Genomic DNA, 20,947 nt, shown 5'->3' on the forward strand with positions numbered 1-20,947 from the left:
GTGTGGCCTTTCGTTGCTCCAGCTGGTTGCTCATTCACTCCACAAGCCTGGCGGGCGTAGGCACTGGGGATGCAAACGGAAGCCACGGTTCCTTCCCTACAGGAGCTCACAGGGCAGTGCCACACTGGCATCTACACTGCATGGGTGTCACCGCTCCCCTTCCCAGGCCCATGGCGGGCACTGTCACCACCAAGACGGCACTGTTAACTCTTACGTGTTCAGCTCCTACCTTCTTACTGTGGACTTCCTACCACCTCCAGTTTTGCCATCTTAAAACTCCTTCCTGCCACCGCACCCTCCCTCTTCTCCCCTTCAAGTCATCGTAAGAACCCGGGACTCAGGATCTCTGTTCTCCAGCTTCCACTTCCATGTGACCGCCACGCTTGGCTTGCCACCTCACCTGTCTTGCTGAGGTTTCTGGCAGCATCCACATAGCCAAATCCAGGGGCGGACTCCCGATCTTCCTCTTGTTTGACCTCTTAGCCGACTTTGACAAAGGTGACTGCTTACTCCTTGAAATGCTCCTTTCTCTTGCTTTCCACAACAGTGTCCTGTCGTTGTGTATTCCTGCCTTTCTGATCATTCCTTCTCAGTTCCTTCTTCCTGTTCCTTCAGTGGCTGTGTTCTCCGGGCATCTTTTCTGGTGTCCTCTTCTCGCTCTGTATTCTCCTTGGTGATTTTATCCACCCCCGTGGCTGTGCTGAAAACACCCGAAGCTCTATCCCCAGCCTGCAACTCTCCCCAGACCTCCCGATTCCTACCTCCACCCACTGGAGGCCCTGTCCACTGGCGTGATTCCCAGGACATGAGACCCAGCACTGCCATCCTGACCTTGCCTCTGACCCTGGCCCCCGCTTTAGTGTTTTCCCAGTGGTGTTCCCTCAGGGAAGACGTGGCATGTGTGAGTTCCTGCCCCAGAGACCTCTGAGTCTGCTTTGTCCTTTCTCTTCCTCGTTCCCCAGGACTTTGCAGCCGACCCGGTCACCAAGTCGTGTCAGTTCTGTCTCCTAAATATCCCTTCTGTCTCCACCTCCCCAGTTCTGATCTAGGTCACACCATCTCTCACGTGCGTGCTCCTGCCATGGCTCCCCATCTCCTCCACTCCTTGCTGTCGACCACCCTGTAGCCACAGAGACCTTTCTACAACCACATCTGATCGTGGTGCCCTCCTGCTCAGAGGCCTATCACGCGCTTCTCTGGCTTTTATTCTTCCCCAAGAGCGCGAGCCCTTCCCTACCTTTGGCATCTAAGACTAGGAGACGGTCGTTCAGATGCCGACAGGAGTCAGGCTGGTCTGGGATTAGGCCTCGTTTTAATCGCCTTCAGTTTTCCGGGCCAACAGCCTCCGTGGGTGCTGCTGAGGCCACTGACTTGGGGCTGATGTCTCTAGCTGGTCTTTTCTCCCCGCCTCCTGCCCCCCAGCTTGCCACCTGTCTGGGAAGGATTCCTCTCTCTAGAAATGAGTTCATCTGCGCTTCAGACCCCCCATCTCTGCAACAATGCCATAGGTTACTGTGATTTTAATTGTATTTGGATTTTTTTTTTCATTACCATGAGAATGAAAGTCTTTGCGCTCCTTTATAACCTCCTGTGACCTTTAGGATAAAGTCGAAATTCCTGGTCAAGACTTACCTGGCCTCTCATGATCTTGGCAGATGCTGTTTTACTGTTCTAGGCTCCTTCACCTGCACTGTCATCTTAAAGAATTCCTGGACTTATTTCAAGTCCTCAGAGGCCCTTTTTCTTTCTCCTTCCCCCAGACTGGCGTCTGCTGGTCTCCACACAGCACTGTTTCCCCTCCCCAGCTTTCTGTCTTTGTCACCCGGCTCATCCTTCTCATTTCTTTGGACATGATATAGCTATAGTTTATTCCTGGAAGCCTTTGGCCTAGTCTGGCCTCTCAAATCTGGGTTTGATGCCTTTCAAATGCACTTTCATAGCATATTATGCAACCCATTATCATTTAATTGCCTATTTACCTTTCTGTTTTCCACCTAAATGATGAATTATTTGAAGGCAGCACCTGTGTCTCATTTCTCATTATATCTTTACTTCCTAGCAGAGGGACTCATTTTTTACAAGGTACAGTGGATAAATGAATAAACAAATGCATGAACACTGAGCCTTGATCTTTATATAACTAATGACTGGTATAATACTCTGTTTCTAATGGTACTTTTACAAAGATACAGAAGCATTCATCACACGACTGTCTCGTATCAACCTTTGAAAAAAGCTGCAGACAGAATGTTAAATGATTTCTCAGTAGACTTTCTGATGATCGAGCTTAAGAACCAACATGATTTTTCTTAAATAGCAAGTCAGGATCAGTTAAGGGCTTGAAACACCAATGAATGGATCATAGTCGTCATTTAAAAACAGTGTAATATAAAATGGAATAGAATAAAATTGAAATATCATAGTCTATCACACGCAGTAAGGGCAGGTATTGTCTTGTGAAACTTTGTTTTTCGTTTTGTGCACACACAACACATATACGCGGTTGTAGTATGAAAAGCGTTTCTTGTTTTCTCACTGGTTTACAGTCAGTAAGTCTGTGAAAACCCTTGCCTTCAACTGTCTCTGTTAAGCCCCACAAAGCAGAGCTGAATCAGGAGTGTGGACTCCAGTGATTGGTGTGGAGGCATTGTGTATTTGCAAAATGAGACCTTTGCCCTCTTTGAATGCAAGTGTCTGGTTTTCACTTCGTTGCTTACTCCTTGAACATTCAGGTATCTGGAGACAGTTTATTCAATAACCAACCATTTTCTTTTCTGAAATACTTACCTCTGTTTGGGTAGGAAGCTGTGATCAGGATGTCACCATTCTCTTTGGCAGCCATACTGGAAAGGGGCTGAGGGCCAGTGTTACCCCGAGATAGCCCTGACCCGTCCGTCTGCTAGAAGAGCAGGAGGGGCGGGCACGTTTCTGATGCACTTTTATCTTCTGTATGTGCTCTTGATTTGCGCGGACGGCCTTCTGCAAGCCCTTGTCTCCCATTTCAGTTTTCCTTATGCTTAAAATTAGTATGCTCTATATGAAAAGAAATCACATCTCTTTAATATTTAAAAGTTGGAGGATAGAGCAGATACACCATGATATGTCTGGTAGTTTTCCATTTTGGGGGGCAACTTCTTTTTGAAATAACCCATCAGCATGCTAATAAACAAGTGTAATTAAGGACTCATGTGTACTTAGTTTATGTGGCTAATGAATGTAAGACTGTTCTGTGTGAGTAGGGAAAAATAGAAAAAAAAAATACTAATACAGATTTTTCAGAGAGTAGGCCAGGAGAAAAGAGTGGGCTTTCCTTTTCTTTCTCGTTCTACTAGATGCTGGCAAAAGAAAAAAATAAAGTGTTTTGACTTAAATTGGGTTTAAGATAAACACGATTATAGCTAGGATTGGGATACAAGTACAGTTGGCTTTTAAACAACATGGATTTGAATTGGGCATGTTCACTTGTATGTGATTTTTTTTCCCGATAAATACAGTACAGTGCTATAAATGTGTTTTCTCTTCCTTATGAGTTTTTTTTTCTTAATGTTTTATTTATTTTTGAGACAGAGAGAGACCGAGCACGAGCAGGGGAGGGGCACAGAGAGAGAGGGAGACACAGAATCTGAAGCAGGCTCCAGGCTCTGAGCTGTCAGCACAGAGCCCGACGTGGGGCTCGAACTCACGAACCGTGAGATCGTGACCTGAGCCGAAGTCAGAGGCTCAACCGACTGAGCCACCCAGGCACCCCATTATGATTTTCTTAATGACATTTTCTTTTTCATAGCTTACTTTGTTGTAAGGAAACAATGTATAATACATATAACATACACTGTGTTTATTGTTCGTGTTATCAGTAAGGCTTCTGGTCAACACTAGGCTATTAGTGGGTAACTTGGGGGGAGTCAAAAGTTATCATCAGAGTTTAACCTGGACATGGGACTGGCCCCCAAACACTGCATTGTTCAAAGTCAAGTGCAATTTACTTAGGAAATTCCCTTTGACATAGCATCAGATAGATGTTTTAAGGGAAGTGTTTGTTTATAGCTGACGCATGTTCCCTCACATAGACCCTTTTCCTGGGGTCACGTAGGTGAGCGGGAGATTGACTCAGCGTGTAGATGCTACCCCAGTCACTGGGGGGGGGGCACTGGACTCTGAGAGAAAGAGGACTTCTGGTGAGTTTTTATATGTACAGTTTTCCTTTTGGTACAATTCACAAGAACTGTGTTTCTTCTTCTTTTTGTTTCTTAAGTTTATTTATTTTGAGAGAAAGAGAGCAGGGGAGGGGCAGAAAGGGAGGGAACCAGAGAGAATCCCAAGCAGGCTCTGCACTGTCAGCACAGAGGCCCCCATGTGGGGCTCCGACTCACAAACTTGTGAGATCGTGACCCGAGCTGAAATCAAGAGTCTGATGCTTACCTGACTGAGCCCCAGAACTGCGTTTCTTCTTCTTTTTAAATGTTTAATCATTTTTGAGAGGGAGAGACAGAGCATGAGCAGGGGAGGGGCAGAGAGAGAGAGAGAGACAGACACAGAATCTGAAGCAGGTTCCAGGCTCTGAGCTGTCAGCACAGAGCCTGACGCGGGGCTCAAACTCACAAACCATGAGATCGTGACCTGAGCCCTAGTTGGACATTTAACCGACTGAGCCCCGCAGGCGCCCCCAGAACTGTTTCTTCTAGTTGTGTAGTCCGATTTCCTTGTATCTTCTTCATTAAAGAGCTGCTTTTTCCTCTTGTCTGGTCTTGTTTCATCGTGCCTTCTGGCCTCTTCGCCGGGGCAGAGAGAATATCCTGTGTGCCGTTGCATTGCCAGCACATGGTGTTAAGCTACATTGGACTGAGCCCAGCTGAGTTTCGCATCAGGGATTGTATTCAAGGTCTTTGTCCTGTTTTCCTTCCTACTAGACTCGTCCACAGAGCTCCCTCCTCCCTGGGAAAAAGGTCTTTGTAAAGGCAGCTTCGTTCCCACTTGTTTGACGCGTCCGATTTTGCCGAATGCTTAACTGTGTGCGACGCCCTGTATTTGGGCTCTGGGAATATATGGATAAGTTTGAGACAGTTTTGCCTTCAAGGAAGTCATTGCCTACTGGGAATGAATTTGTGAACCATATTAGCCCCTTCAGCCCTATCAGCTATTGGATTATTCATAATATGAGAAGATTCATTACTACTGTAGGACCAGGTGGTCCTATATTTGGGGACCAATCTATATTTTAAAAAGAGGAGGATTTATTGCAGGAACTTGTTACAGACGTGCTGGAAAGGGCTGGAGGGAGAAAACAGAGCAGGTGGCCTTACCTAGAGCTTGATAACTACAGAAAGCTGCTACTGCCCCAAAGGCTGGAGGAACAAAGCAAAGTCCGTGTTCTGGAGCCTGTTCTTGAGGGGTACTGTGGCCGGTCCTGCTGTTGGGTCACAACACTACATCTGAGCCAGTCCCGGGCCTGGCCCCCCCGCTGTTGCTGTGGGACCACAATCACCACTCTGCTGCCCTGGGCCTGCTCTGCTGGGGCCTGTAGCTGCCCACCAACACCTGCGTCTGTCACAGGGCTGGCCGGAGCCAGAAGCAGATGCCCCCGGCTCCCCCGCACCCCCTTAGGATTGTGCCCCTCATCGTCAGGTTGGAGCCGGGTCTTAGATGGCAAGGGAAACTGGAAAATGTTGTTTTACAGTTTCTAGCCTTACGCAACATCTGAGGAGGGCACAGAAAGGCAGGACTGGGCATGAGTTCCACTGGAAAGCACCCAACGTACCAGGTCAAGTAGCATCCTAGCACTGTTTGGGGCAAATCTCTCTCTCTCTCTCTCTCTCTCTCTCTGTTCTTTCTCTTTCTCAAAATCACCTTAAGGACGCTTCTGCAGACTTGGAATCACTTGGACAATGCATGGTTTTTCCAGGTAGATTTGGTATTATTGTCAGCACCTGTACGAGTAAGGTGCTTGGGCCCATCTACTTGCTGGGAATGTTGGTGGATTTTGTTACTGATCTCACTGAGAGTGTTCCAACTAAAGAACTACTCTAATTTCCAAGGGCATATTAAGAAAAAACCATTGTATAGTGTTCGTTTTCAAGAAATCTATGAAGACATACAGTTGCCTATTAGATAGGTAAACACCTCTTCAAAGTAAAATTTCCTTTCGTAGAAAGCACCAAACGTTTCCCCCAGAACAACTATTAGATATCAAACACTGCTGAGGTCTGTGTCTTTTTAAGAGTGTGGCCTCTCAACTATATTTCTTTATTTAGATTAACGGTCTCCAGGAGCTGCTCTAACCCCTTTCTCTGTCTGCTCTGGCTTCCCACTAGAATGGTCTTCAGCAGAGAAGCAATCAGGAGACTTCTCGCCAGTAAGTGTCGCTGCTACAGCAATGATGCCCCCGATGATATGGTCCTGGGAATGTGCTTTAGTGGGTTGGGAATCCCTGTGACACACAGCCCTCTCTTCCATCAGGTGAGAACAACATTTTTATTTCTACCTCAGAGGGAGAGAGGGGGATTTTCTTCTCACTTAAGGATCCTACTTCATTCCCTTCCTATATTCTTTTGGAGACAATCTTAAGAACTGTGGATGGGCTCCGGATCTCTTTGTCCAGAGGGTTGATGCTGTTCCATCTACGGCAGGAAAATGGAAAACAGAAAGCTCTGGAAAACAGAATGGTGTTTGACCAGTGTCCTTGAATATAGAACGAGGGAAAAGCTACTCTGTTTTTCCCCCTCTGGTTTTGAGTTAAAACATTGGTGGCATCTAAAATTATTAAATGCTATCTAGAAATACGCACGAACGACCTAATATTTCTGCTGTGTGTATGCCACCAAGTGAATGTAAATCTGTCCTGTCCTCAGGCTTTACGCTGTCCACCGGCTGCTTTTTTATTGGGCTTTCTCCTTTCATTGCTATTAAGCTGAGTGGCTAAACTCTGTTACACTTCAGCATAGTATCTCAATAAGCATATATACTGGGGGTATATATTTTTGTTGTCTGCGACGATGTTTGCCAAGGATAGTTGGTGCTATAGTGGCTTCACCATACTGCAATTTGGGTTGGGAGAAGGGAATCTGCATTATGTTTGGTAGTTTTTTTTGTTTTTTGTTTTTTGTTTTTTTCAGGAATCGGGTCAGCGAATGTTCGATGGTGTAATAATACAGATGTTGTCATGTTTAGTAACCAGTAGCAAACGCTATCATACCAATATAGAAAACTGAACATGACAGAAATAGCACTATAGGAAATAACTTGAACAAGGCAAAGAAAATGTTTGCATTATCAAGAAAGGCAGAATCCATTTTGGCATCCTTGAGGACCGCAATGGAGAATAGAAATAGAGCTTTCGTAATAAGAAATGTATGAGAGATCTCTTTCTTGGTACCAGTCAGTACTTCTCCGTCTTTTAAAGCCTTGAGAGCCCTTACCCATTTTAAGCCTATGTATTGTGTTATGGGGTGACTTAGAGAAGCAAATTATTTTCTCCTGCTCTTTCTCTCACCCCGTGTCATGGTGGTTCACTTCTAGAAAAGGAAGGGTAATTAAAACTGTTGGTTTAAGGGGAATAATTTGTCACCGTTAATAGGACAGTCTTGGGTTTTTATAGCACCAAGGGAAGAATATGCTAGTAAAGAAAATGATAAAGAGAGAAGAAAGAAGGAAAATAATCCTTAAGCAAAAAATCCTTTGAAGATAATTAAAAATAAAAAAAAAAATTGTCATTTCCCAGACTTTAGGACTCTTGATTTCTCTAATCCACATAATAAATGGCAGATCTTTCCAAAATTGTAAAATATGCTTAAAGCCTATCCTCCCCACCAGATACCACTATATCTTCTAATTCTTAAGCCTCTTTTAGAGAGTTTGCTATGACTTGGAAATTAGTTCACGTTTATAATGCTTGAATACTGATCCAGACAGTGCCTTGGTTCATACTGAGAAACACATATGAGGCACAGAGATAAAAATCTAAGATTCCTGATGAGTTAGAGATAGAGTGGGCTTTAGGAAAATAGTCTCAGAGACAAAGTAGCCTGGGCCACTCTCCTTCTCTTTTTAGTCAGTTTATTGTGAAATCATAGGCTTAGAAGGGGGCTTCAAGGAATATGTAGTATATCCTTTTATTAAAAACAAAGGGTCTAGAGCATATGGTTTTCTGTTCTTCTAAAATTATATGCCAGCAATGGGTATGGCAGCATGCAGTGGCCAGCCAGTGAAACCTCTGCGCAAAGTTGTCAAAATACTCATTTCAGGACTCTGGAAATCAAACAAACGAAAGCAGTGGGAAGCACTTATTCCTGAAAAATTGCGATGGTTTCAGTAAGAGCAACGGAATATGAGGCCTTCTGAGGCCTTTCTGCCTGAAGACCCCTCAGCCTCCACCTCCCCGTGCACCCCACCTTGGTTGGAGAGAGCAGGAACAGTTTGACCAGTGTGGGCCTAGCTGGAAAAAAACAGCAGCTTTGCTGTCAGAGGGGGTGGACTTGGTTTGGGGAGGGAGCGATATTAAAGGTTCGAGCAAAATCAACGGAAAAACAGCAGAAAAAATTAGTTGTATTGGAAAGATCAGCTGATTTGGTAAACCTCTAGCTAGGTTGCCCAAGAGAAAAAGAAGACAGAGACTACCAAAAGGAATTAAAGAGGGGACATCATTACAAGCCCTACCAAAATTGTGCCAACAAGTTGGACAATTTGAGTGAAAGGGGAGAAATTTCTAGAATCACACTCATTAGCCAAACTGGCTTAAAAAGAAACAGAGAAAGTATTTGAACCTGCATACATTGATGGAATTAAAGGAGTGAGAATACTTTCTGATTCATTTTATGAGGCCAGTATTAACCTAGTATGTCAAAGATGCATATTGTTATCCTTCGAGCAAGCACTCAGAAGATCCCTCCAAAAATAAACAAAGGGATTAAAATGGTATATCACAAAAAGAAACGGCAAGCCAATATTACTCTGGAGCATAGACAGAAAAATCCTTAACAAAATATTAGCAAACTGAATCCGGCAATATATAAATGGGATTCTATGCCATGCCCCAGTGGGATTTACCACAGGAATGCAAGCTTGGTTTACCATCCAAAATCAATTATTTTTACATACCATATGAATAGAATAATGAATAAAAGCCACATGATCCTCTGATTAGACACTCAAAAATATTTGACAAAATCTAACACCCCTTCATGATTAAATACATTGCAATCCAAGCCTATCTCAAAAAACAAGAAAAATCCCGAATACAAAATCTAACAGGACACCTAAAGGAAATAGAAGTAGAACAACAAAGACATCCCAAACCCAGCAGAAGAAGATAAATAATAAAGATCAGAGCAGAAATAAACAATATAGAATCTAAAAAAACTGTAGAGCAGATCAATGAAACCAAGAGTTGGTTTTTTGAAAAAATAAACAAAATTGATAAACCTCTAGCCAGGCTTCTCAAAAAGAAAAAGGAGATGACCCAAATAGATAAAATCATGAATGAAAATGGAATTATTACAACGAATCCCTCATAAATGCAAGCAATTATTAGGGAATACTATGAAAAACTATATGTCAACAAACCGGACAACCTGGAAGAAATGGACAAATTCCTAAGCACCCACACACTTCCAACCCTCAAACAGGAAGAAATAGAAAATTTGAACAGACCCATACCCAGTGAAGAAATTGAATCGGTTATCAAAAATCTCCCAACAAATAAGAGTCCGGGACCAGATGGCTTCCCTGGGGAATTCTACCAGACATTTAAAGCAGAGATAATACCTATCCTTCTCAAGCTGTTCCAAAAAATAGAAAGGGAAGGAAAACTTCCAGACTCATTCTATGAAGCCAGCATTCCTTTGATTCCCAAACCAGACAGAGACCCAGCAAAGAAAGAGAACTACAGGCCAATATCCCTGATGAATATGGATGCAAAAATTCTCAACAAGATACTAGCAAATCGAATTCAACAGCATGTAAAAAGAATTATTCACCATGATCAAGTGGGATTCATTCCTGGGCTGCAGGAATCGTAAATCGATCAATGTGATACATCACATTAATAAAAGAAAAGATAAGGACCATATGATCCTGTCAATCGATGCAGAAAAAGCATTTGACAAAATTCAGCATCCTTTCTTAAGAAAAACCCTCGAGAAAGTCGGGATAGAAGGAATGTACTTAAACGTCATAAAAGCCATTTATGAAAAGCCCACAGCTAATATCATCCTCCATGGGGAAAAACTGAGAGCTTTCCCCCTGAGGTCAGGAACACTACAGGGGTGTCCACTCTCACCGCTGTTGTTTAACATAGTGTTGGAAGGGCCAGCATCAGCAATCAGACAACAAAAGGCAATCAAAGGTATCCAAATTGGCAAAGATGAAGTCAAGCTTTCACTTTTTGCAGATGACCTGATATGATACATGGAAAACCCGACAGACTCCACCAAAAGTCTAGAACTGATACATGAATTCAGCAAAGTCGCAGGATACAAAATTAATGTACACAAATCAGCTGCATTCTTATACACTAACAATGAAGCAACAGAAAGACAAATAAAGAAACTGATCCCATTCACAATTGCACCAAGAATCATGAAATACCTAGGAATAAACCTAACCAAAGATGTACAAGATCTGTATGCTGAGAACTATAGGAAGCTTATGAAGGAAACTGAAGAAGATACAAAGAAATGGAAAAACATTCCATGCTCATGGATTGGAAGAATAAATATTGTTAAAATGTCAATAATACCCAAAGCAATCTACACATTCAATGCAGTCCCAATCAAAATTGCAGCAGCATTCTTCTCGAAGCTAGAACAAGCAATCCTAAAATTTGTATGGAACCACAAAAGACCCCAAATAGCCAAGGTAATATTGAAGAGGAAGACCAAAGCAGGAGGCATCACAATCCCAGACTGTAGCCTCTACTACAAAGCTGTCATCATCAAGACAGCATGGTATTGGCACAAAAACAGACACATAGACCAATGGAATAGAATAGAGACTCCAGAACTGGACCCACAAAAGTATGGCCAACTAATCTTTGACAAAGCAGGAAAGAATATCCCCAATGGAAAAAAGACAGTCTCCTTAACAAATGGTGCTGAGAGAACTGGACAGCAACATGCAGAAGAATAAAACTAGACCACTTTCTCACACCATTCACAAAAATAAACTCAAAATGGATGAAGGACCTGAATGTGAGACAGGAAACCATCAAAACCCTAGAGGAGAAAGCAGGAAAAAACCTCTCTGACCTCAGCCGCGGCAATTTCTTACTTGACACATCTCCAAAGGCAAGGGAATTAAAAGCAAAAATGAACTATTGGGACCTCATGAGGATAAAAAGCCTCCCCACTGCAAAGGAAACAAGCAACAAAACTAAAAGGCAACCAACGGAATGGGAAAAGATATTTGCAGATGACATATTGGACAAAGGGCTAGTATCCAAAATCTATAAAGAACTCACCAAAATCCACACCCAAAAAACAAATAATCCAGTGAAGAAATGGGCAGAAGACGTGAATAGACACTTTTCCAAAGAAGACATCCAGATGGCCAACAGGCACATGAAAAGATGCTCAATGTCACTCCTCATCAGGGAAATACAAATCAAAACCACACAGATATCACCTCACGCCAGTCAGAGTGGCCAAAATGAACAAATCAGGAGGCTATAGATGCTGGAGAGGATGTGGAGAAACGGGAACCCTCTTGCACTGTTGGTGGGAATGCAAATTGGTGCAGCCACTCTGGAAAACAGTGTGGAGGTTCCTCAAAAAATTAAAAATAGATCTACCCTATGACCCAATAATAACACTGCTAGGAATTGACCCAAGGGATACAGGAGTGCTGATGCATAGGGGCACTTGTACCCCAATGTTTATAGCAGCACTCTCAACAATAGCCAAATTATGGAAAGAGCCTAAATGTCCATCAACTGACGAATGGATAAAGAAATTGTGGTTTATATACACAATGGAATACTACTTGGCAATGAGAAGAATGAAATCTGGCCATTTGCAGTAACCTGGATGGAAGTGGAGAGTGTTATGCTAAGTGTAATAAGTCATACAGAGAAAGACAGATACCGTATGTTTTCACTCTTATGTGGATGCTGAGAAACTTAACAGAAGACCATGGCGGAGGGGAAAGGGACAAAAAAAGTTGGAGAGGGAGGGAGGCAAACCAGAAGAGACTCTTAAAAACTGAGAACAAACTGAGGGTTGATGGGGGGTGGGAGGGAGGGGAAAGTGGGTGATGGGCATTGAGGAGGGCACCTGTTGGGATGAGCACTGGGTGTTGTATGAAAACCAATTTGATAATAAATTTCATATTAAAAAAATAGAAAAGTGAAAAACAAATAGAAGAGAAAGCCTCTGTCAACAAAATAGAAGAGAAAGCCTCAATCTGATAAAGTGAATCTATAACGTACCAAAACTGGGAACAAGGCAGGGATGTCTGTCTCACCGCTTTTATTCAGCACTATACTCAGAGGTTCTAACCAGTGCAATAAGGTGCAAAATAGACATGTAAGGATACAAATTGGAAGGGAGGAAGTAAAACTGTCTGTATCCATAGACCATATGATCTTGTATGTGGAAAATCCTCCCTATCCACCTGTCCACCAAAGGTGGCGGTGGAGGGCGGAGGCGGGGCCAAACTTCTAGAACCAATAGATGAGTTTAGCAACGTTGCAGGCTACGAGGCCAATGTACAAAAGCAGTTGTACCGTTTTGGCCACAAAAAATCCAAAAATGAAGAAAACAATGTCATTCACAATAACATCCAAATGAATAAAAATACTCAGGCATAAACCGTCGAGGAAGTTACATTGTATACTGTACAACAAAATTCTGAGAAAAATTAAGATCTAGTTAAGCGAAGAGACAGAGACCATATTTATGGATTGGAAGACTCAATACCTAGTATGATGGCGATTTACTCTGCTGATGTTTTAATGCTTAAATTTCATTATTTCATCTTACTTAAAATTAACTTATTCTGAATGCCTAAATGAAGTGTTCTGGATCAGAGAGAGATTTTTAGATTAAACAAGTCACAGTAAATAAGAGCCTATCTTGTGCCCACCCCCACCCCACCTCCACTGCCTCTTCGACCTAGTTTTACCTCCAGGGCACTGCGCTAAGGGCCAGCTCAGTTGTCCCACAGGAGTGGCCCGATACCCCACGGGCCAGTGACAAAGAAAAATTGTTTTCTCTGCTTCTAAAGAGGAACGCTTCCTTTACGTCAGCATTTTGGTGTGCAAATACCTCATTCGTCCTTGAAATGTAAATGTATCCCGGAGTGAAAGTGTACAGGTTTTCCTGGCACTTCGGGGCTTACCCTCTAGACCTAGTTCAGGGATATAACCCTTGGCCTTCTCAAGAGATAAGGGAAGTTTTGGGGTGCCTGGGTGGCTCAGTCGGTTGAGCGTCCGACTTCCGCTCAGGTCATGATCTCACAGTTTGTGGGTTTGAGCCCCGCGTTGGGCTCTGTGCTGACAGCTCGGAGCCTGGAGCCTGTTTCGGATTCTGTGTCTCCTATCTCTCTCTGCCCATCCCCTGTTCATGCTCTGTCTCTGTCTCAAAAATAAAAAATAAACAGTAAAAAAAATTTTTAAAAAAAAGAGATAAGGGAAGTTTTACTTTCCTTTGGGATCAGAGCAATTGACTAGACAAATGGACTGTGAGATGTTTCTTGGGGGTTAATAAGGGCTTTTTTACAGGAGCACAGAAATTCAGGGAAATTTTATTGCCCCACATTTCCCAAATTCATCTCTAAATTCAGTGTGATCCATATCAATCATAGCAGTCTTCTTTTGTAAAAAATTGACAAGCTGATCCTAAAATGTGTATGGAAATACAGAACAATTCTTAAGGAGATCAAAATTGGAGAATTTACCCTTCAACGATTTCATAACTCACTATAAAGCTATGATAATCAACACAAGGTACAAGTAGTATAAATATTTTATATATAATTATATATAATATATATAAATATCAATGAAATATATATATATAAATATCAATGAAATATATATATATGTATATATATATATATATAAAATATATCAACAGGATAGAGATTCTAGAAATAAACCCTCTCATTTATGGTAAACTCATTTTTCACAAAGATGCCAAGGCACTTCAGTGGGGACGTGGAACCAGTCGTGCTGGACCAATTATATATTTCCACCCACGAAAAATGAACTTGGAACTTTCCCTCATACCTCACGCAAAAATTAACTCAAAATGTACCATAGTACAAAATATAAGAGCTAAAACTGTAAACTGCTGGGAAAAAAACGTAGGGGTAATTCTTTGTGACCCTAATTTAGGCAAGGATATATGGCATCGAAAGCATGCTCCACAGAAGGAAAAATTCATAAATTGGACTTTATGAAACTTAAAAAAAAACCAACCTTTGCTCTTTAAAAGATATCATGAAGAGAAAGAAAAAAAATCATAACTGAGAGAAATGTTTCTAAATTACGTATCTGGTAAAGGACTTGAATCCAGAATTATATAATCATCTTTTGCAAGTCAACGAGAGAATCAACTGCTGAGTTTAAGATGGGCCAGTGATTGAACAGACAGTTCACTAACGAAGATACATGAATGGCTAATAAGCACGTGGAAAGATGCTCAACCTTGTTAGTCATGAGGGAAATGCAGACTAAAATCACATCGCCTAGAATGGCCCTCAGCCGAACGACAGACTCTTCCCGGTGTTGGTGGGGCTGTGGAAAAGCTGGACCTCTACTGGGAATATAAAATACACTCATTTTGGAAACGTTTTGGTGGTCTTTAAAAAGTTAAACATATATGTGGTAGGCAATTTATGACATGCAGTCTCACTGGTCCCCTCCTGCTGGCATTCATACGCCGTGTATTCCCCTCTCTGGCGTGTGGGCCCATGGCGTATGGAAAAGGTGATGGGGGGGGTCTCTTCTGTAATTCGGTTACAAGGGATTGTGACCTCCAACTTTCTTGTAGACTCTCCCTACTTCCTTCTTGGCTTGCAAGTTTTGTTGAAGCAAGCTGCAGGGGGCTGGGCGTGGCAGTGAGGCCCTCAGGTCACTAGTCCGGAAGGAACTGAACGTTACTAGCGACCCCAGAGTGGGCTTGGAAGTGGGTCTTCTAGTCGAGGCTTCCGATGAGATCGTAGAGCCTGGGCTGACATCCTGATTACAATCTTGTGACAGACCATGAAGCAGAGGTCCCAGCTAAGCTGTGCCCAGACTCCTGACCCATGAAAAGCTGTGTGGTAATCACTGTGTGTTGTTTGTGTGGTATATCCACTCAATGTAATATTGCTCACAATAAAAGTAATGAACTATGATACATGCAGCAGTGCTAAGTGAAGGAAGCCAGGCACAAAACATTCGTGGTATATGATTCCACTGATAAGAAATTTCTAGAAAAGGCAGTACTATAAAGAAAAAGCAAATCAGTGGTTTCTTGCGGCTGCCAGTAGGGGTGAGGATTGACTTAAAATGAATGCCAGGGAATTTGGGAGAATGATTGTAGCCTTCTAAAACTGGATTTGTGGTTGCCTAAATATGGACGTTTACTAAAAATTTTCAAGCTACTGTTACTGTGCGTGAATTGTATGATATGTAAATCATATGTCAATATAGCCATAAAAATGTGTTTGTCTGAAGAAATACAATTTTAATCTCCATTTATTGCTGTTCGGTGTGCTCTAATATTTACAGATTAAATTTTGATTTCACCCCAAGTTTGTCCTTCTCATGCAGTTTAAGCCATCTCTCTCCCTGTGCACAGCTTCCCATCATGCTCCACGTCTGTTCTTAAGGCCTCCTCCCACACTCCTGGCCCTGACTGGTACTTCCTTTTGGCATTTTGAGCAACGAGATGTGATTCTCAGAGTCCATCTAGACTTCTTGGTGTTACAGATGCCTCTTTTCACTTTTCTAGTTTTGCTTTGTTGTTTTTCATAACTGCATTTTCCAGAAATGATTAGCCCATTCTAATAACTTTGTAAGCCAGCCCTTCACTCGTATCCATGGCCCCTAAGATACAAATGCAATCACTTCTGAAATCTGCACGAATGCAGGGAAAGATATTATGGATTAATTTTTTTCCTATGAGATGCATTTGTGTCTCTAACAGTTCATTTTTAAATGTGAAAAACGAGCCAAGAGTTGTTTCCACTGTTTTTCTTTCTTTCTTCTGGGACCATCAACAACTGTGGAGTTATCTGAGAATTGAACTGAGGGTATGTTTTTCCTGAGTTTTCTTCCACGCCAGTAAACTCTCAGAAGGCCTTGCAAGTAAACATCATATATGAATCCCCTCAGCTAATATTCAAAACTTTCTCACCTCTGTTAGACTTTATTCCAGTATGTATATTTGGCCTTTGTTTTCCCTCTTCCTTTAAAATTTCCTTCTTAGATTTTTAACCCCATGAGCACTTAGAATTTTTAAAGCACAATAAATGGCTGGTATGGAAGTTCTCCCCCTACCTTATTTTGTTTTTGTTTTTTAGCGTTTATTTATTTTTGAGACAGAGAGAGACAGAGCATGAACGGGGGGAGGGGCAGATAGAGAGGGAGACACAGAATCGGAAACAGGCTCCAGGCTCCGAGCCATCAGCCCAGAGCCCGACGCGGGGCTCGAACTCACGGACCGCGAGATCGTGACCTGAGCTGAAGTCGGACGCTCAACCGACTGAGCCACCCAGGCGCCCCTCCCCCTTCACATTATTTTGAAGGCTTCTTTGCAGATACTATTGTTTGAACCCTCATGTGAGTGGAATATTTGTGCCATTCCTGGATAAAGCCTCCCAAGGAGGCCAGGGCAGTAAAGGCACTGTTGATGTGCCCAGCCTGTGGCACAACGGAATGAGGACCAGCCGCACTGCCCTGGGAGGACGCTGGACTAGGATCTGAGCCGGGGACCTGCTCTCCACACCCCCCCCCCCCCCCCCCCCCCCGCCATTCCATTCCTGGCTTGTCAAGTTACCCTAAGAAAGTTACAATCTCTGTGAGCTCTGTTTTCTCATCTATAAATTGGTGACAAATCCCTGATCATCTCGCAAGGTTGTCTCAAGGGTTGAATGAATGAGATAAAATTTAATGAGGGTATTCTGTAAACCATTTAAGAGAGTTTATTTAAGTATTCATATCAGGCATTTTAAGCAGAATATAATAAAATTTTAGCCTAGAGAAGACTTGTTTTTAAAATGTATCTTAGGGGCACCTCTGGGTGGCTTGGTTGAGTATCTGACTTTGGCTCAGGTCATGATCTCCCAGTCCGTGAGTTGGAGCCCAGCATGAGACTCTCTGCTGTCAGTGCAGAGCCTGCTTCAGATCCTCTGCCCACACCACCCCCCCCCCCAGCACCTCCGCAGCCTCTACCCCACCCCTCTTGCTGTGCTCTCTCAAAAATAAAAAAATGAAACATTTTAAAAGTGTATCCTATCTGGGTTTAATAAAGCCAAGACTGTTTCAGTATTGATAACCCAGTGAGTGACCGTATAACACAGATGGGCGATATAAATCTGTAAACAAGCCTTGAGAGCAGGTGGATACTTTGTTTCGAGTAAACGAAATAGTATCTGGTTTCAGTTTCCTTCCATAGCTGCTAGGTTACTTCAATCTCCGTCATTCTAGGCTATGTCTGATTCTGCTTAAACATCATTTTGTGAAGTTCTAGAGGATATTGAAATGATGACAATGCAGAAAGTTTTTTTTGGCTCTCTTGCAAACCGTTTCCAGTTATTCAATGTGTCTCTTCACATTTCTGCAGTCAGACGAGACATCTAGATAGGAAGAGAGCATTGAGATACTTTATCCTTCTCCCTGATTCCCTGATGAGCTCCACATTTTCCTACTCTGAGAGACTTACGCCTAATTACACATCAGGTCAGTGGACAGGCCAGGAGAACCCCGAGAACTCTTCACCCTGCCCTACCACACACACACACACACACACACACACACACACCACATGTGGCCAGAATTTCTTTCGAGAGGCCTGGGAAATAGCAGTTTTTCTGCCTTTTTTTGCACGTTATAATAGTGACTTAAATGACTTACCAAGGAAAGCTTTTTATATTTATCATGGTTGAGGGATCTCCTAGAGGTCTGTGGAACACAGAAGCAAAAAGTGGTGCATTTGGAATATTTAAGTAATCGGAGATACAAAAGCAGGGAGCCTGGAGTCGGAGGGAGGGTGGTGGAAAAGATTTTCTTGCTTGCTTTTAGATTCTCATAGCCAATATCAAATATTGAAGAAAAGCAGTCACTTCGTGAATTCAAATGCTATTCTGAAGCAAAATTGTTTTCGGTGCTAAGAGAGCATAAACCTCTGTTCCTCTTCTCGCAGGCCCGGCCCGTGGATTATCCTAGGGAGTACCTTTCTCACCAAATTCCCATATCTTTTCATAAACACTGGAACATCGATCCGGTAAAGGTATATTTCACGTGGTTGGCACCCGGTGAGGAAGACAAAGCCAGGCAGGAGACACAGAAAGGCTTTAAGGAAGAGTTGTAAAGCGTGCTGGCCTATGAGCACAGTTTGGTTACGAGACCGGAGTGGAGGCTGGCATCGTCCTGCGAGCTGTGACCACATTGCTTCCATGTGCCACATGGCATTGGGAGACTCTGACTTTAGGTGGAAATTATGTATATGGTATTTTTTGAAGGGGCGGGGGGGAAGAAACAGAGTCGTCGGGGAAACAGATTTTTTTTTTTTCTGGGAAAAATCACTTGCTTTTTGCATTATGCGGTTATTGTAATATACAGTGATTACTGTGTATTTTTCAAGCTGTGATACAGCAGCTTTATTACTGTCACAGAAAAATAAATGGTACCAGAAGTCTCCTTCCTGTTTTCTCTCTTCATTATAAAGTGTCAGATGGGCATGAGACTGGCAAGACATGACTGTGTGTGTGTATATATATATATACACACCCACTCTACAGTGTGTATATATATATATATATATATATAATATATATTCTAGTATATATATATATATATATATATATATATATATATAGAAGAGGCAACATCCATTGACATGGGTATTACCATGATGTGAACTTTTTAACCATATTATTAATGATGAAAATTATTTTCTGGTTATTCAGTAGGAATAATGCTGTATTAAATATTCATCAAACATCATAAAAGTCGAGATACGAAGTCCCCCGTAGTCTATAATCAGGGTTGTTATGTTTTATCTGTTTTTCTGTTGGTGCCTCATAAAAAGAGAATAAGAAGTCTTCTGCTAGAGCTTTCTATTTCTTTCTTTAGAGGTTCATCTCTGTTCTATTTCTCCCCGAAGCCCTATCTTTATGACCTACTTGTAACACAAAAGTGTGCTGGATTCCGCCAGAAAATAGTGTTCTCAATATTTAAAAACAATGTTGTCGGGCTTTATTCAAGTCTGTGAGTTCTGTGGAAGTCTCAGGAAGTGAATTAAATTAATTTGTACCTGATGTTTTACTCTTATTTTTCTTTGAATGTTACTTAACGACTCTCTCCTGGCTCATAATAGACCCCCCAGTGTACCGTGAAACCCTAGTGGAAAGGCAGCATGGTGATTTAGTAATTTCCCTGGGTTCTTACAAAATGAGATTTGAATATAGTATTTTGAAACAGCTCTAGTTTTCAAATCATATCTTTAGTATCTAGTAATTTAACCCATTCATTATTAATTTGTAAAAAGTACTCTGTATGTTAACATTTTAATTATGTAATTCAGTTTTTCCAAAGGCGTTTGCATAAAATTTGATTTTGATATGTCTTAAACTAATTTCGGTCTAGTAAAATACTTTCCTCTTTTTTAAAAAAAAAAAAAATTGCTATTCATTAACTTTGCTTGTAAGGCTTTTTATGGCCAAGCACAGGGTTTTAAAGCCATACCACTAAAAGTACCCATGTGTGTTTTTTAACAATACATTTTCTTGTAGCTTAGCTTGGACTCATTTCCAAAATGATGCAATAGTATTTTTTACTGGTTTCCAAATTAGCAAAAACCAGAACTGGTGTGTTTTCGGTGGTGACCGAATGCATTAGATTCATTTTTGTGAAAGTGGATGTGGTGGCCTGTCCAAGGACTGGATTGGGGACGAGCAGATGTTTGAGAAGCACCCCAAGGGTCTATAGATCCTGTCAGACTGGTGGTGACATCAGCATCGTTGTCAGAGCTGGGATGGCTGTCCTTGCTATCGTCACAGTCACCTGCCTGTTATCTGTGATCAGTACCCCCCGGGGAGCCTGGCTGCCTGACCCAGTGGAAAAGAGGCTTTGGTTCTTCCTGCTCTGGCCTCCCAACTGTCATACTCCCAATATGGCAGATTCATTTGACAGGATTGAACAGGCGTCTGTACATGAAGATCCACGTCAAGCTTTCAGTGCCTTCTACTGATGCCAGAGTACCTCCTCTGGTACTTGTTGGTGTTTCATTGATTGTGTTTACTTTTTGGAACTATGTCAGCCTCACCACAAATAAAAGATGTTTGCCTCAGTTACTCATTTCTCCAGTGTATCCATTAGTCCGACCTAAACTGGGAGGGCTAAGGGGAGAAAGAATTAATGAAGCCCGGGGAAAAAGTTGGTGGCTCAGAAAACACAGTTCTCGGGGCGCCTGGGTGGCGCAGTCGGTTAAGCGTCCGACTTCAGCCAGGTCACGATCTCGCGGTCCGTGAGTTCGAGCCCCGCGTCGGGCTCTGGGCTGATGGCTCGGAGCCTGGAGCCTGTTTCCGATTCTGTGTCTCCCTCTCTCTCTGCCCCTCCCCCGTTCATGCTCTGTCTCTCTCTGTCCCAAAAATAAATAAACGTTGAAAAAAAATTTAAAAAAAAAAAGAAAACACAGTTCTCAGGGAGCAAAGTTAATAAAAAGCTATCCTTGTAAGAGAAAGCCATCAGATATTGAAGATCTATTTATACAAAGTCTATGAAACCATTTTCTATCTTCTATAACAAATG

General features: G+C 42.3%; 1 protein-coding gene across 3 annotated transcripts in view; it reads left to right on the forward strand.

The window, feature by feature from the left end:
• The window catches only part of B3GLCT (beta 3-glucosyltransferase), a 121,464-nt gene extending 100,974 nt beyond the window's left edge, over positions 1–20,490 (forward strand). For 2 of the 3 annotated variants that reach the window (XM_045471467.1, XM_045471393.1), the window contains 2 exons: positions 6,249–6,453; positions 18,339–20,490. In XM_045471467.1, coding sequence (XP_045327423.1) covers positions 6,249–6,453; positions 18,339–18,506 — 373 coding nt within the window. In that variant the 3' untranslated portion in view covers positions 18,507–20,490. The remainder of the gene's footprint in view (positions 1–6,248; positions 6,454–18,338) is intronic. The other variant, XM_045471313.1, reaches the window with a different exon arrangement.
• The last annotated feature ends 457 nt before the right edge of the window (positions 20,491–20,947 follow it).

This window comes from Leopardus geoffroyi, chromosome A1 (assembly GCF_018350155.1).
Source record: "Leopardus geoffroyi isolate Oge1 chromosome A1, O.geoffroyi_Oge1_pat1.0, whole genome shotgun sequence".
Taxonomy (NCBI): domain Eukaryota; kingdom Metazoa; phylum Chordata; class Mammalia; order Carnivora; family Felidae; genus Leopardus; species Leopardus geoffroyi.